This window comes from Phyllobates terribilis, unplaced genomic scaffold, assembly GCF_046119375.1.
Source record: "Phyllobates terribilis strain yellow unplaced genomic scaffold, ASM4611937v1 Scaffold_3__8_contigs__length_932513732, whole genome shotgun sequence".
NCBI lineage: Eukaryota > Metazoa > Chordata > Amphibia > Anura > Dendrobatidae > Phyllobates > Phyllobates terribilis.
The window spans coordinates 679,764,546-679,780,886 of NW_027362763.1; the positions used below are offsets into that span (position 1 = coordinate 679,764,546).

Here is a 16,341-nt window from a genome sequence, read left to right on the forward strand (position 1 = left end):
CTGAACGGCAGAAAATAAACCAGGTTGTGAGGAACTTGCAGCGGGAACTGGAAGAAAGCAGCGAGGAAATCAACAAATGGAAAGAAATGTTCCAGAGAAATAAAGAGGAGGTTTCTCAATTGGAGCTTGACAAAGCGGAGTGAGAAGATGAGTTGTGCGAGGTGAAAGATCGTTTCTCCCTGGTACGGTTAGAGCTGTACCAAGTGAAGAAAGAGCTATGTGAATCCAAGAAGGAGTATGTTGAACTCAGTGGGGAACTGCAACAAATTAAGAGAGACTATGAGGATCTCCTCAAGGTTAAGGAAAAACTAGAGGATGATAAGGCGGATGCAGAGCTCATGCGCCAAGGGGTTGAGACCACTCTGCAGGACACCCGTGATGAGAATGATGATCTCCACAGAAAGACCCTAGGTCTGGAAGCTCAGGTGAAGGAGCTGAAGACGTTCTGTGATGATCTCCAGAAGGCAGAGACGTGCCTTAAGGATAGAATCTGCAGGATGGAGGAGTCCATCAGAGAAGGGAGGTATGAAGCAAATGCCTCTTCGAATAATGCGAGCTTGGATGATTCGGTGGATGTAAGAGCCGAGATCAAGGAGCTCAAGGAGACGCTCCAAGCCCATTTGAAGCAAGAGAAGCTTGAGAGAGTGTTAAAAGAAGGTAAGTGTGAAATGGAAGTGGTCAAGATGAGAATTCTTGAATTCATAGCTGCGAGTCAGCTCAGGGGAAGCATACAGGGTGAAGAAGCTGAAAGTCAGTTGTCCCTGAAACCTGAGCCAGATGATCATTTGGAGACCACTGGTGAGACAGAAACGTCTCGGTACAAGTGTCTCATAGATGTACCCGAAGATTTGAGAGAAGAATGCACCAGATATTCTTACGGATCCGGGTGGTGGAACCTCTGTGCTGCGGTGCAAGAGGGACCCAGAGGGGCGTAACTAAGTATCAACTCGGACCGACCCTGGTCGTACGTCGGCTAACGACTCCGTGACCAGGGAGGGACCGAGCAGAGGGGCCAGGTGCTACTCTGGGGACGACCTTGTAAGAGAGCAGGTGACTCCCACAGGTCAGATGGCAGAGACTGACCAATACTGCAGATGGGCACAGCAGGCAGGCTGACGAGAGGTCCGGGTAGATGAACTGGCAGAGACAGCAGGTGACAGGCGGAAGTCTCTAGGTAGGCTGTCAGGTGGTCACGGCAAGTGACAGGCGGGAGCCTCTAGGTAGGCTGTCAGGTGGTCACGGCAAGTGACGGGCAGGAGCCTCCGGGTAGGCAGACAGGTGGTCACGGCAAGTGACAGGTGGGAGCCTCCAGGTAGGCTGACAGGTAACAGGCAGGTGCTCCCAGGTAAGCAGGCGGGCAAAGCCCATAGACATACTGGTGGACTGAACGGAAGACAGACTGTCAGGCTGGAGAGTAGTCAGGCTGGCGGACTTTACTGATAGGCTAGCAGCGGGACCTGAGGGCTGAAGCAGAGGTAAGTACACTGTGCATCAACTATTGCTCGGGCACCTCCATTTTGCCTTATATATGGGAGGACCTCCGGCAATTGGCCGGGGACTCCTCCGGCAGCAGAAGCAGGAAGAGGAGCGCTGGAGGATGCCGGGCAGGGAGCGCGGCGGTGAGAGGGACGGCGTCTCTGCCTGGCAGAGGGCAGAGACGCCGATGCTACAGTACCCCCCCCCTTACGCCCCCTCTTTTTTAGGCCAGAAAGAAATTTTTCAAGAAGAAGCGGGACATGAATGTTCTCCCTGGGTTCCCAAGTTCTCTCCTCTGGGCCAAACCCCTTCCAATCCACCAGAAAAAAAGGTTTTTCCTCTTACCCTCTAGGTGGCCAGAATGTTCTCTCTCTCAAAAACGTCCTCGGCGGAAACCGGATCAGGGGGAGTACCTGGATTGTTGGAAAAATAATTAAACACAACAGGTTTGAGGAGAGATACATGGAAGGAGTTGGGAATCAGTAAGGTGGCCGGGAGTTTTAATTTGTAGGCCACTGGGTTGATTTGTTTGAGGACTTCAAATGGACCGATGAACCGAGGACCCAACTTGTAGGAGGGTATTTTGAGCCAAACATGTTTGGAGGAGAGCCAAACCTTGTCGCCCGGACGGAATTGAGGTGGATCCAGACGTCGCTTGTCAGCATATCTCTTCATCCGCTCGGAGGACTGAAGAAGTGCGGACCTAGTACTCTCCCAAATGGTGGAAAATTCGCTGACCAGAGACTCTCCGGCAGGGTTGTCCACAGGAGCGGAGACGGGAAACGGAATCCGGAGATGTTGACCATAGACTACAAAGAACGGGGACTTGGAAGTTGATTCGCTCTCATGGTTGTTGTAGGAGAATTCGGCCCATGGTAGGAGGTCCACCCAATCGGTATGGTGGGCATTAACAAAGTGCCGGAGGTAGCTGGTAAGGATCTGGTTCATACGCTCCACTTGGCCATTGGACTGTGGATGGTAAGCGGAGGAGAAATCCAGGTGACATCCAGCAGCTTAAACGTAGCTCTCCAGAAGCGTGAGGTGAACTGAACCCCTCGATCCGACACAATATGGAGGGGTAGGCCATGGAGACGGAAAATGTGAAGGAAGAAGTTTTTAGCCAGCTCTGATGCAGACGGGAGACCAGGCAGAGGAATGAAGTGGGCCATTTTAGAAAAGCGGTCGGCGACCACCCAAATGACTGTACAGCCGGCAGAAACAGGGAGATCTGTAATAAAGTCCATAGCAATGTGTTGCCAAGGGGCAGCAGGTACGGGAAGAGGCAGGAGGTGACCGGCTTGAAGATGTCTGGGAACTTTGTTGCGGGCACAAGATGAACAGGCCGAGACGAAGTCAACTACGTCCTTGCGCAGGGTGGGCCACCAGTAATGCCGGGTAATGAGCAGGAAAGTCTTCTTCTGACCGGCATGGCTGGCTAGTTTAGATGAATGACCCCAGTGAAGAATCTTCTCCCGATCTGGAACTGCTACAAACGTCTTACCGGGTGGGAGACGAGTCAGATCTAAGGGGGCCATACTCATTACTTTGGAGGGGTCGATGATGTGCGTAGGTTCCTCCTCTAGATCGGAGGACAGGAAGGATCGGGACAAGGCGACAGCTTTAACATTCTTGTCCGCCGGGCGGAAATGTAGAATAAAGTCGAAGCGAGCAAAGAACAAAGACCACCGGGCCTGACGCGGATTGAGTCTTTTGGCATTCTGGAGATATGCAAGATTTTTGTGATCAGTATAGATGATCACTGGGTATGGAGCACATTCAAGCAGGTAACGCCACTCCTCCAGCGCCAATTTGATGGCTAGCAGTTCTCGGTCTCCTATGGAGTAGTTGTGCTCAGACGAGGAGAAGAGTTTGGAGAAGAAGCCGCAGGTTACCATTCTCCCGGATGAAGATTTTTGGGTGAGCACTGCTCCGGCTCCGGAGGAGGAAGCATCAACCTCCAGGAAGAACTGTTTGTTGCAGTCTGGACGGTGCAGTACTGGGGCAGAGGAGAAGGCTTGCTTTAAGGAGAGGAAGGCCTCCTCAGCTTCCGACGGCCATACCTTGGGATTTGCTCCCTTACGGGTTAGCGCAGAGATGGGAGCAGTCCGAGAAGAGAAGTGCGGAGGCCCCATCTGGGAAGCCTTAAAGCCCCAGCTGTGGCAGAATCGAGCTGACTGAAGCAGCTACTACCCGGCAAAGGTAAAAACGCTGCTTGATGTGGACATTGATATTGTTACCTTGCTGAAGGCTGTATCTGGAGCCAAGTGGGCATGTCTGTCACTAGAAAGGCTCAGGGATATTATGTGTAACATGTCGGTGAGCCACTGAGATGGACTATGTTATGAGCGGTTTATGAGATGTAATAAACTGCTGTACTGTGAATTACCGAAAAAAACATTGCATGTGTGCTTTGATTGACCCAGTGAAGCGAGTGCCCCCAGCGTGATGAATAGCGCTACCTTACAACAGCAAAAAGTATTTTACAGTTTAGTGCATAAAAAACAGCGCTGCCATATAGCACTCAAAACCCACTATAATAGCCAAATGAAAGCTACTTTAAATTGCCTAAATATATTGACTTACAATTGTTTTTATTTAATGGCAAATATTACCTTCAAGTGGCAGGCACCGCAATGGGCACACATTCTACGCCATCATATGGGTGCCTTCACCTGCGATATTGGGAAACAGCACTTGTCTATTCTTGAAAGCAATATCATAAATTTGCATATGTACGTTGTTTGTATATATTTATTGACAGTGGTTTTACGGTATTTACAGAGACCCAACAACAATTGTAATGATGCCAATTTTTTTGTGACAGTAAATGAAGTAGAAATTAATTTCCCTGATCTATTGATACAGTATATAAACATGGACAGGAGTTACTTGCAGGAAATTCACTACTTGGAATACCCCATTCCTAGCCCAAAGTTATCATTTTAAACCACATCCCAATAGGGTAGTTCAAACAACAGGGGCACTCAAAAAGAATGAAAAATCGGGGAGGGGTGGGGTGAGTGGGGGTACAATACAGCTTTTTGAACAAATCAAGTGACATTATTAACTAAATCCCAGACTAATAAGATGATCTAGGCTTGTGGTTTCATACGTTTTTTTTCTAGATTTTGGGAACATTGGGTTACACTAATAGAACACCCCACCCCCCAAAAAATGGGTGTATTTGGCATTAAATGACAATTATCATGCTGGAAAGTGGGATACCCCAAGCATGATTCCTAGACAGCATCTAATTTACATGAAATGGCTGTTCAATCTCAATATCGCCAATCACTGAAAAAAAAATCTATGGTTAGGTATACAAATAAATAGGATGTATAAAAGTAACAAGTATTTTGTATGTCAGTTCTTAAAAGTAGCTCACAAATTTAGTGATTCTAAGAGAAGAAAAAGTATTTTACCCTTAAATATTTACATTGTCATTTTACTATGGTAAGATGATTAATGTTCACATAAAAAATATTATGTGTAAAAAAGAGGTACAGGTTCGTATATCATAACTTGGAAGAGATATTAAAAATTTAGATAAATGTAGTCTCTTAACACTTTAAGAAAGAACATAATTAGGCACCAGGAATCTTACAATTTCTAATATCAACTACCTTTCAGTGCAAGGGGAGCTAACCTAGTTAGGCTACTCCTCTAAAATGAATATTATTGAATTTACAATATAAAGACATTGGTCCATTTGGGATTAATCCTTTAATAACCTATGATGTACATTTTTATCACAAGTCGCTATGTGGTGTATGGAGCAGGCCCAAGAGATGAGCTTGCTTCACACCCGGCTGATGTCAGCTGTGTCGCATAGCCAACATCAGCCTGTAAGAGTATATAGCGCAAGCGATCAAATAATAGCAGGTTCAAAACCCCTACGGGAAGTAAGAAAATAAGCAAAAAATATTAAAAAACAAAGTTTTGAAAAATTGAAAAGAAAACGTAAAAGTTTAAATTACTTTTTTTTTCCAATCAGAAAAAAAAATTAGAAAAAAATAAATATATTTCATATGTTTCACCCATAAAAGTCCAGTCTCTGAAGAATTAAAAATAATTGATCCATATGGTAACCAGAGTAAACAAAAACAAAACACCAGAATTGCATTTGCACCGTCCATTAAAAGTGCAATAATAAGTGGTCAAATTGTTGTAAAAACCCTAAAATAGTACCTATAACATTTACTTCCCACACAAAAAAAGAAAGCTCTTGCATAGATCCATTGATGTAAAAAAATATGTTACAAGCAGTGCCACAAACCAAATTTTTATTACCAAGTTGTTAAAGGGAACCTGTCAGCAGGATTTAACTAGTAAACTACAGGCATTGTCATATTGGGGATCTTACACTGTGTCAGGGAGATATTGATGTCAGGAAAATGTTCTTCCATATTTCCCTGACATGGATATTGACCATTTCTCCCTTTTGTCAGTACAAAGCTGTCTCCATAAAAAATCTAAGCACAAAGCGTGCAGAGTAAGGCCTTAAACAACCTCCTGTCAGCCAAGAGGTGCCACCAAGCTACTTGAAATGCGAGCATCTTGTCCCTGGCACATGCAGGGGGTAATTAGTGGCAGGATTGCAATAATTTGCATGTAAGAGGGAAAACTTGTTTCATGAGCTTCAAACAGACATTTATAGACACTTTGACTCCAAAACAAAATATGAAATATTGTAAGTTTCATACGTCCGACAATAATGGGACCTATATTTTTAGTGGCAGAGACAGCCGAGGAATGTATCCATAGTTTTCCATGGCTGTAAGCAGAATCAGGGAGCTGTAGCGCAAAAACACCAGGATAGCAGACTGCAACTATGCGATGTGTGGTCTCTACATGAAGGTAAATCATGATAGAAAATATGATATCACTTTTGGGCTTCTGGGATCAACGCGAGATGAGTTATCCCAAAAAACAGGTTTTTAATACAAATCTGAAGGGCGGAGCCCAGCCCCTGTAATGTCATCACAGGGGGGTCTCTCCCTTCAGCATAAAATAGTTTGTGGAGGCTGAAGCCGTGTTCTTTGCCTGGGAGTATATGTCTCTCATAGCGCAGGACCCTTTTCGCTAACAGTTTAAACTGAGCGTCTGCCCTCCACCTATATTGAATCGATCAGCGATCTTTATAGAGTAAGTTGTCTTCTTTTATCCTTTTTATTTTATGTAACTGCTTATGTATTTTAAGGTCTCCTTTGTCACATCCATGTGTATATATTTTTCCTAAACACTGCCTCCCTTTTGGATTACATATAAAATGTAATAGTTCTGTTTCTTTTGTCCGATAATCGTTCCCTTCCCCAAAGTCATATACGCTATCAAAAAGCAGGTGTCTGGCCAGGCCTGTATTATATTTCAAACTTGGCCGATGGTGGAAGTTAAAAAAATTAATAATTGGGCTTTCGTGCAGCTGGCAGCAACCGTACGGGGCGTACACACATATTCCTGGAGCTAGAATTCGGAGGAGTGACGCCATATGCTTTCTGCGTGCTCGCCGATGCCCAAGGAGTGAGTAGTCTGGATCGTGTGCTCGCGATTCCGGACGAAATACTGACAGCATGACGGCATGATGAGATATTGCGTGATCTCCCCGGTGTCGTCCCTGTGGTGATCCCTGACAAATTGGTGGCAAGCGGAGGGATATTACAGAACATCAGTGGCTGGATTGAGCAATCATTCCTGTCACTGAAAACTTGCACGGTTCTTGAGAGAATTCTGTGCAAAGTTTTAAGAAATCAGACTCTGTGTTTTAACATTTTTTATCTGGTACATTACTATACGTGTAGCCGTTGCATCTGACTCGCCCCCTGGGCCGCGGGGCACTCGGGACCGGGCTTCAGGGCAATGCTGGGAGTAGTAGTGGCGACCCGGTCCCGTGGCTCAGGGTGGTCAGACCAGTGGCAGTCTTTTATATGTTTTAGGTAATGTCCGACTACGCCACCCGTGGATTGCGGTCAGGGCTAACCGCCACTGCAGTGCAGACCGCTGAGGCTGGTGTTGTGGGTGCAGCAGGGAATAGTACGACTCCCCATGGGAGGAGTGTAGCCTCAGGGCAGCGAGGTGTAGATGGTGGGAGTGATGGTGCAGGATGTCCCAGCACCGGTAGTGCTGGCGCAGCAAGAAATGCAAAGACAACGTGTTGCAGTCCAGGGTCTTTTACTCACAGTTCGTATACTCCAAGTCACTTCCGCCGGTAATGACTGCCCGAGCCGTGCTGCGTCCACCAGGTGAGGGGCTCGGTCAACCCCCAGGCCATTCAGGAGTATGGCACAGGACTCCCTTCTATCCTTCCTCTGGTTCGTGCCCCACCAGTGAACAAGCTTTTGTCCAGCTGCCGCGGATCTATGCGGGTAAACGTGGGCCCCATTTCCCGCTATCCTATATGGTGCCTTCCTAGTAAGGTTTAGCAGGGGGTCGCACCAAGTGATGATCACGACCTCCGGTTCTTGGCTGAGGGATAATTTACCTCCACCAATTTGGGATCCGGTACCCTTTTTTTGCCTGACCCATCACCCGATTTCACGTTGGTCCTTAGGGTCCCTTCTGCCTTCTTGTTTCTGGAGCCTTTCTACTCCTCTTTCTCTCCACCTTTCTTCCTTCTCCTTCTCCTCTTCTCCCTTCTGGCTCCGGCCTCTGTGCTAGGCCTGCTCAGGGAGCAGAGCCCATGCAGCAGCTCTGCTCCCTGCCTTCTCCTCTCACAGAACTCTGAACTGAACTCCCTCCTAAGATGGCCCCCACCTTTTTATCTGCTTCACTGTGTCTGAGCTCAGGTGACCAGCACCCAATGAGCTCCTTCCTATGCTCCAGAAACCGTTCCCTTCTGCTCCTACATCACTGGGTTTTCCTTCCCCCTCCCCACTCCAGCCAGGGACATGGTCTGTCGTGCCTGCATTGCTGTATAAATGGGAGCACCGTTGAGCTGTCCCCCGGAAATGGGGTGTGTGTGATGCATGCAGCTAACTGAGCCCTGGTCCATACTCCATCCTTACCCGGGAGTGGAATATCACACCTCTGGCAGAGGTGCAATACCCCTGTAGCGGCCGAACCCTCGGGGCGCTACATTCCCCCCCGGTAAACCACAGCACGCCCTCGGGCTGGAAAAGAGTAAAGACATTTGATTACAAGACATGCAAAACTTTTTCAAAACTTTTCACATTAGAAAAAGGACGACATTGTTCAATTCCCTTTATGGGAAACACTTTTCTTAGTCACTGTTAATACTACCGGAACTCTTTTGTTACATAAAACATCATATAAAACATTTGCATTATCATATAGCAGCATGTAAAACCCTTCATATAAAACATTTTTAAGTAAGACATATTCTTGGGTACTGGCCGCGGTGCAACTTGCGACCAGGTGTTCATTCTTCTTAAAGGTGCAACACTCTAGCAAACTTGTCTTGAGGTAGACGTTGCAGTTCTTTTATAAAACCAGTAGGGGGCGCTTTAGGAAGCGCAACTATTTACAAGGACAGCCGTTCTCAGTCCTCGGCCAGTTTTGGGAAGGGGAATGGCTGCTCTCAGTCCTCAGCCAGGTAAAGGAAAAGGGATGGCTGCTCTCATCCTCAGCCAGGTAACTTGGGGAAGGGGACAACTTTAGCAGGTAACAGTCCCATAACAGTCCCAACGGGGACCACACTCAAATTTGAAACAGTCCCATGTACCCTGTCGGGTAACTATACACAATGGTATGCTACTGTTCACTGGTAGCGATACCTTTCATGCACGCCTTGTTCCTCATAGCGGTGGTCTTCAGACCCGTCCGGGCCCTCTGAAGTGTGACTCTCTGCGCCCACCCGGTGGATGTTGAGGGCATACCAGCCCCTTGCACCGCGGTGGAGTGGGCCTTGTGGCGGGGCCTGGAGAGGGCCGCTGTTGATGACGCCTGGGATCAGCGGCTCCATCAGGGGGCCCGGGAGCAGGCTGACGCTGGCAGCGTCCGGGACCGGGAGATTCCTGTTACCTGCTCCCGCCACCGCTCCTGTGTCACGCGTCTTCTCCTGGCGTTTGTCGGCGCCCGCGACGGCTTGGGCACTGCCGATGCTGGGCAGCTTAGTCTGCTGCCGGTCCGCCATCTGGCTCTCCGTTCCTGATGTCTTCCTCCCCCCTGGTTAACCGTGGCCTACCTTCTGGCGATCCTCTTCTGTAGGCCGCGGCTCTACTGACGATGGTCTGCGTTGAGGACCTGGCGTCGCGCGCTGCTGACGTCAGCGCTCGCTGGGCTCCTTCCAGGACTTTGTGCGGCGTCAGCGCGTGAGGCGGGGCTTCGGACTTCGCGCGTTTTTGACGTCCACGCCCCGCTTCTTCCCGCGCGGCGTCCCATGTGGGGAAAACGGCTGAAGATGGCGGGAAACGCCTCCGGATGGCGGGAAATCTCTTTTTCAGGTAAATGTACAGTCTTTTTCAGGCACGCAATACCCGTTTGTGGCGGGTTGGTCACTATTCTGCCGACTACGCCAAAGCTGACTCGCCCCCTGGACCGCGGGGCACTCGGGACCGGGCTTCAGGGCAATGCTGGGAGTAGTAGTGGTGACCCGGTCCCGTGGCTCAGGGTGGTCAGACCAGTGGCAGTCTTTTATATGTTTTAGGTAATGTCCGACTACGCCACCCGTGGATTGCGGTCAGGGCTAACCGCCGCTGCAGTGCAGACCGCTGAGGCTGGTGTTGTGGGTGCAGCAGGGAATAGTACGACTCCCCACGGGAGGAGTGTAGCCTCAGGGCAGCGAGGTGTAGATGGTGGGAGTGATGGTGCAGGACGTCCCAGCACCGGTAGTGCTGGCACGGCAAGAAATGCAAAGACAACGTGTTGCAGTCCAGGGTCTTTTACTCACAGTTCGTATACTCCAAGTCACGTCCGCCGGTAATGACTGCCTGAGCCGTGCTGCGTCCACCAGGTGAGGGGCTCGGTCAACCCCCAGGCCATTCAGGAGTATGGCACAGGACTCCCTTCTATCCTTCCTCTGGTTCGTGCCCCACCAGTGACCAAGCTTTTGTCCAGCTGCCGCGGATCTATGCGGGTAAACGTAGGCCCCGTTTCCCGCTATCCTATATGGTGCCTTCCTAGCAAGGTTTAGCAGGGGGTCGCACCAAGTGATGATCACGACCTCCGATTCTTGGCTGAGGGATAATTTACCTCCACCAATTTGGGATCCGGTACCTTTTTTTTGCCTGACCCATCACCCGATTTCACGTTGGTCCTTAGGGTCCCTTCTGCCTTCTTGTTTCTGGAGCCTTTCTACTCCTCTTTCTCTCCACCTTTCTTCCTTCTCCTTCTCCTCTTCTCCCTTCTGGCTCCGGCCTCTGTGCTAGGCCTGCTCAGGGAGCAGAGCCCATGCAGCAGCTCTGCTCCCTGCCTTCTCCTCTCACAGAACTCTGAACTGAACTCCCTCCTAAGATGGCCCCCACCTTTTTATCTGCTTCACTGTGTCTGAGCTCAGGTGACCAGCACCCAATGAGCTCCTTCCTATGCTCCAGAAGCCGTCCCCTTCTGCTCCTACATCACTGGGATTTCCTCCCCCCTCCCCACTCCAGCCAGGGACATGGTCTGTCGTGCACCGTTGAGCTGTCCCCCGGAAATGGGGTGTGTGTGATGCATGCAGCTAACTGAGCCCTGGTCCATACTCCATCCTTACCCGGGAGTGGAATATCACACTTCTGGCAGAGGTGCAATACCCCTGTAGCGGCCGAACCCTCGGGGCGCTACACATCCCATCCCCTTCTCTTGTTTTTCTATCCTATGTTTTATTTGGCAATAATGGCTACACGTGGAGAGCCCTGGTATCACCAGCAGGCGAAGACCACTATCACTGCCCTCTGTGAGCTGGGACAGATTGACCCCACAGGCAAAACCAAGGCCCAAATGATTGCTGAACTGTTGCAAGGTGCTGCAGAGCCTGTCTGACAGCACAGCCTGATGATGGGGCGGTCAGCCAAGGCCCGGATGGTGCTGCTGCAGGAGTCCCACCTATGATTACCAGCCATACCTGCAGCCAGGGTAGTGTGGACCCCCACCTGCAGATGGCCTTGGAGCAGCTCGCTGCAGACGATCGTGATGGACAACTTCAGCTAATCCTGAAGTTCCAGGAGCGAGCTGAGCGCCAGGCTAAAGCTGACTGAGAGGAGTGCCAGGCCTGAGCTGACCGAGAGGAGCGCCAGGCCCAAGCTGATCGAGAGGCTGCTGAGCGAAAGTGGCAAGATGAGCAGCGGCACCAGCTGGAGTTAGCCCGGATCCTGCTGCAGACCTCCACCACACAGACCCGTGAGTCCAACAGCACCAACAGCTTTAAACCCCATCCTGAGCATTTTCCTGTAATGGAAAAGGATGGGGACTTGGACATATTTCTCCAAGGCTTTGAAAAGGCCTGCAGGCAGTATCAGCTGCCCATGGACCAGTGGGCCAGGTACTTAACTCCAGGGCTCCGAGGAAAAGCTCTGGAGGTGTTTGCTTCTCTCCCTCGAGAACAAGATCGGGACTATGAGGCCGTCAAGCAGGCCCTGATAAAAAAGTAGTAGCTGACTCCGGAGGTTTACCGGAAGAAGTTCAGAGCCCTCCAACGTGGACCACATGACACCTACAGTGACGTGGTGGATGGGCTCAGAACCAACTTTGAGCAGTGGATCCAAGGACTGGTGAAGGACCAGTTTCTTCATCTTTGCCCGGTGGAAGTGCGACAGTTTGTGCTTGACCGGGAGCCGAAGGATGCCGCCAAAGCACCCCAGATCGCAGATGCCTATGAGGCCAACTGTACGCCAGAGGTGCAGAAGTCAGCTGCCGCCAGCTGGAAAGGGGGTAAGTCTACAACTATCCCCAGTGTTCCAGCCAGCCGGCCCTCAGGGGGTTCTGCCCCATCTCCCAGCACCTGGACTGCATTTGACTCCCGTAAGTGCTATATTTGTGACCAAACGGGTCACGTCAGCCTTGCCTGCCCGGAGAGGCAGAAGATGGACACCACACCTGAGGCCCCAGGACCTAATGCAGCCATTCAATTCACCCTTATCAGATCCCACAGATTTCACCATACATTAATTTGGAGCAATTGGTCACCTGTGTCAGACAGATATGCGCAGAGGCTGTTTTTTACCTTTTTGCTGTCAGTCACAGTGTAGGCATGACCCTTGATGAGGCCGTTCGGCAGCACAATATTTCCGGTTGGTAACTGAAATAGAATAATGTATAATATCTTACATGTGATTGATTTATATGTCGTATCATTGCTTGCACATGAATTTACTAATCAGGAATTGCGACATGATGCACTCAATGTTCCAATCTGATCCACCGCCATCTCTCTTAACCGGCCGCCAATACAGCAGTGCCCAGAGCACACAGTCAATCACATACTTGCCAACTGACACCATTTTGCCAGGATACTCCTGGGCATCCTTCTTTTTAATATATTTATTGATGACTTGGTAGAGGACATACAGAGAATTTCAATATTTGCAGATGACACTAAACTCTGCAAGGTAATCAACACATAGGAGGATAACGTAATATTACAGAGGGATTTATGTAGCTGGAGGCTTGGGCTGAGACATGGCAACTGAAGTTTTACATAGATAAATGTAAGATCAGAGGAAATGAAATATATAATTTATGTACTAAATGGTAAAACATTGGGTAAAACTGTTACTGAAAAGACTTGGGTGTATGGGTGGACGGCAAACTCAACTTTATTGCTCCATGCCAGGTAGCTGCAGCCAAGGCAAATAAAGTCATGGGATGCATTAAAAGAGGCGGAGATAACACTGAAGTCTCTGTACAAGTCACTAGTGCGGCCACATGTAGAATACTGTGTACAGTACTGTGCACCTGTATATAAGAAAGATATGGCTGAACTAGAGCTGGTGCAGAGAAGAATGGACAAGCTTATTAAGGGAAAAGGTGAAGAGGAAACAAGGTTTACTCATAATTACAAATGGTGATTCTTTACTGCACAAGCAGTAAGACTATAGATTCTTTACTGTAAAAACAGTGAGACTATAGATTCTTTACTCTACGAGCAGTGAGACTATGGATTCTTTATGAGCAACAATACTATGGATTCTTTACTGTATGAGCAGTGAGACTATAGATTCTTTACTGTACGAGCAGTGAGACTATGGATTCTTTATGAGCAACAATACTATGGATTCTTTACTGTATGAGCAATGAGACTATGGATTCTTTACTGTATGAGCAGTGAGACTATGGATTCTTTATGAGCACCAATACAATAGGTTCTTTACTGTATGAGTAATAAGACTATGGATTCTAAACTGTATGAGCTGTGAGATTATGGATTCTTTACTGCATGACAATGAGACTATGGATTCTGTATGAGCAGCAATACTATGGGTTCTTTACTGTATGACTAATGAGACTATAGATTATTTATTGTATGAGCAGTGAGACTATGGGTTCTTTACTGTATGACTAATGAGACTATAGATTATTTATTGTATGAGCAGTGAGACTATGGGTTATTTACTGTATGACTAATGAGACTATAGATTATTTATTGTACGAGCTGTGTTACTATGAATTCTCTTCTGTTCGAGCAGTGATACAATGGATCCTTTATGTATGAGCAGTTAGACGATGGGCTCTCTACCAGACGAGCAGTGAGACTATGAAATTCTCTGCCACAACATGTTGTAACTAACCAAATTCAAGGAGAGCTTGGACACCTTTCTTGTTAGTTTTTATTACAAGTTTACATCTGCCTTAGTTGAAATTCCTATGACACATTAAATTAAATTGCTACTTTTAGTCCATTACTTTTAACAGATACCTTATGAACATTTATATTAGTTCCTTTATACTCACATCTCCTTGTGTTGCACACCCCATGAGCGATCCTGATCGTGCGGCACCTAATATAACATTTTGCAGTTCGAATGGGGATTTGGTTATGTTAAAATACATCGGCACCCCTCCTGTAAAATCCACCATTGCTTCTGAGATTACTCCCCAGTGCAAATTCTGGTAGGAGCCTCGCAGCCTGGAAGAGTAGAAGTAGCAAATTAGAGGCTGTGGGGTGGAAATGATTGTATCCAGGCGCTTCAAGGTCATGCGCAGGAAAACTATCATGATATTTCCCCCTTCAAGGGGCTCTGATCTGCCCCATAATATTAGAAAAAATAAAAGGCAGCCTCTAGCATTTTGGAGAGAACCTGTACGCAGCTTAAAGGGTTTGTTCACTCAGGATAGCACTCGAATACTAAAAAACAGCTGTCGGATAGTCTGATAGATGTCACACAAGGAAACACTGTCATGTGTCAACAACTCCTTTACAGTAAGTTTACGCAGTGGGGGAAGTAGCAATAGAATATCTCTAAAGAGGTGTCAGTAGTCACATATGCAAAGTTTTATGGCAAGACAATGTCTGTTCATGTGTAATGTGTTCAGTGTTATCATAGGGAAGATATGCGAGTTGAAATTTACTGTCCGCATATATACAGTACAGACCAAAAGTTTGGACACACCTTCTCATTTAAAGATTTTTCTGTATTTTCATGACTATGAAAATTGTACATTGAATTGTACATGAATTAACACATGTGGAATTATATACTTAACAAAAAAGTGTGAAACAACTGAAAATATGTCTTATATTCTAGGTTCTTCAAAGTAGCCACCTTTTGCTTTGATGACTGCTTTGCACACTCTTGGCATTCTCTTGAGGAGCTTCAAGAGGTAGTCACCGGAAATGGTCTTCCAACAATCTTGAAGGAGTTCCCAGAGATGCTGAGCACTTGTTGGCCCTTTTGCCGTCACTCTGCGGTCCAGCTCACCCCAAACCATCTTGATTGGGTTCAGGTCTGGTGATTGTGGAGGCCAGGTCATCTGGCGTAGCACCCCATCACTCTCCTTCTTGGTCAAATAGCCCTTACACAGCCTGGAGGTGTGTTTGGGGTCATTGTCCTGTTGAAAAATAAATGATGGTCCAACTAAACGCAAACCGGATGGAATAGCATGCCGCGGCAAGATGCTGTGGAAGCCATGCTGGTTCAGAATGCCTTCAATTTTGAATAAATCCCCAACAGTGTCACCAGCAAAGCACCCCCACACCATCACACCTCCTCCTCCATGCTTCACGGTGGGAACCAGCCATGTAGAGTCCATCCGTTCACCTTTTCTGCGTCGCACAAAGACACGGTGGTTGGAACCAAAGATCTCAAATTTGGATTCATCAGACCAAAGCACAGATTTCCACTGGTCTAATGTCCATTCCTTGTGTTCTTTAGCCCAAACAAGTCTCTTCTGCTTGTTGCCTGTCCTTAGCAGTGGTTTCCTAGCAGCTATTTTACCATGAAGGCCTGCTGCACAAAGTCTCCTCTTAACAGTTGTTGTAGAGATGTGTCTGCTGCTAGAACTCTGTGTGGCATTGACCTGGTCTCTAATCTGAGCTGCTGTTAACCTGCGATTTCTGAGGCTGGTGACTCGGATAAACTTATCCTCAGAAGCAGAGGTGACTCTTGGTCTTCCTTTCCTGGGGCAGTCCTCATGTGAGACAGTTTCTTTGTAGCGCTTGATGGTTTTTGCAACTGCACTTGGGGACACTTTCAAAGTTTGCCCAATTTTTTCGGACTGATTGACCTTCATTTCTTAAAGTAAAAATGGCCACTCGTTTTTCTTTACTTGGCTGCTTTTTTCTTGCCATAATACAAATTCTAACAGTCTTTTCAGTAGGACTATCAGCTGTGTATCCACCAGACTTCTGCACAACACAACTGATGGTCCCAACCCCATTTATAAGACAAGAAATCCCACTTATTAAACCTGACAGGGCACACCTGTGAAGTGAAAACCTTTTTCGGTGACTACCTCTTGAAGCTCATCAAGAGAATGCCAAGAGTGTGCAAAGCA

The 16,341-nt window shown here is 47.7% G+C and overlaps 1 protein-coding gene across 7 annotated transcripts in view; it reads right to left on the reverse strand.

Annotated features, from left to right (window-relative positions):
- LOC141257345 (calpain-13-like) overlaps positions 1-16,341 on the reverse strand; it is a 326,649-nt gene that overhangs the window by 195,158 nt on the left and 115,150 nt on the right. For all 7 annotated transcript variants that reach the window (XM_073671805.1, XM_073671804.1, XM_073671809.1 and 4 more), the window contains exons 6-7: positions 14,299-14,473; positions 12,572-12,646 (exon numbers count right to left, since the gene is read on the reverse strand). In XM_073671805.1, the coding sequence (XP_073527906.1) occupies positions 12,572-12,646; positions 14,299-14,473 (250 nt within the window). The remainder of the gene's footprint in view (positions 1-12,571; positions 12,647-14,298; positions 14,474-16,341) is intronic.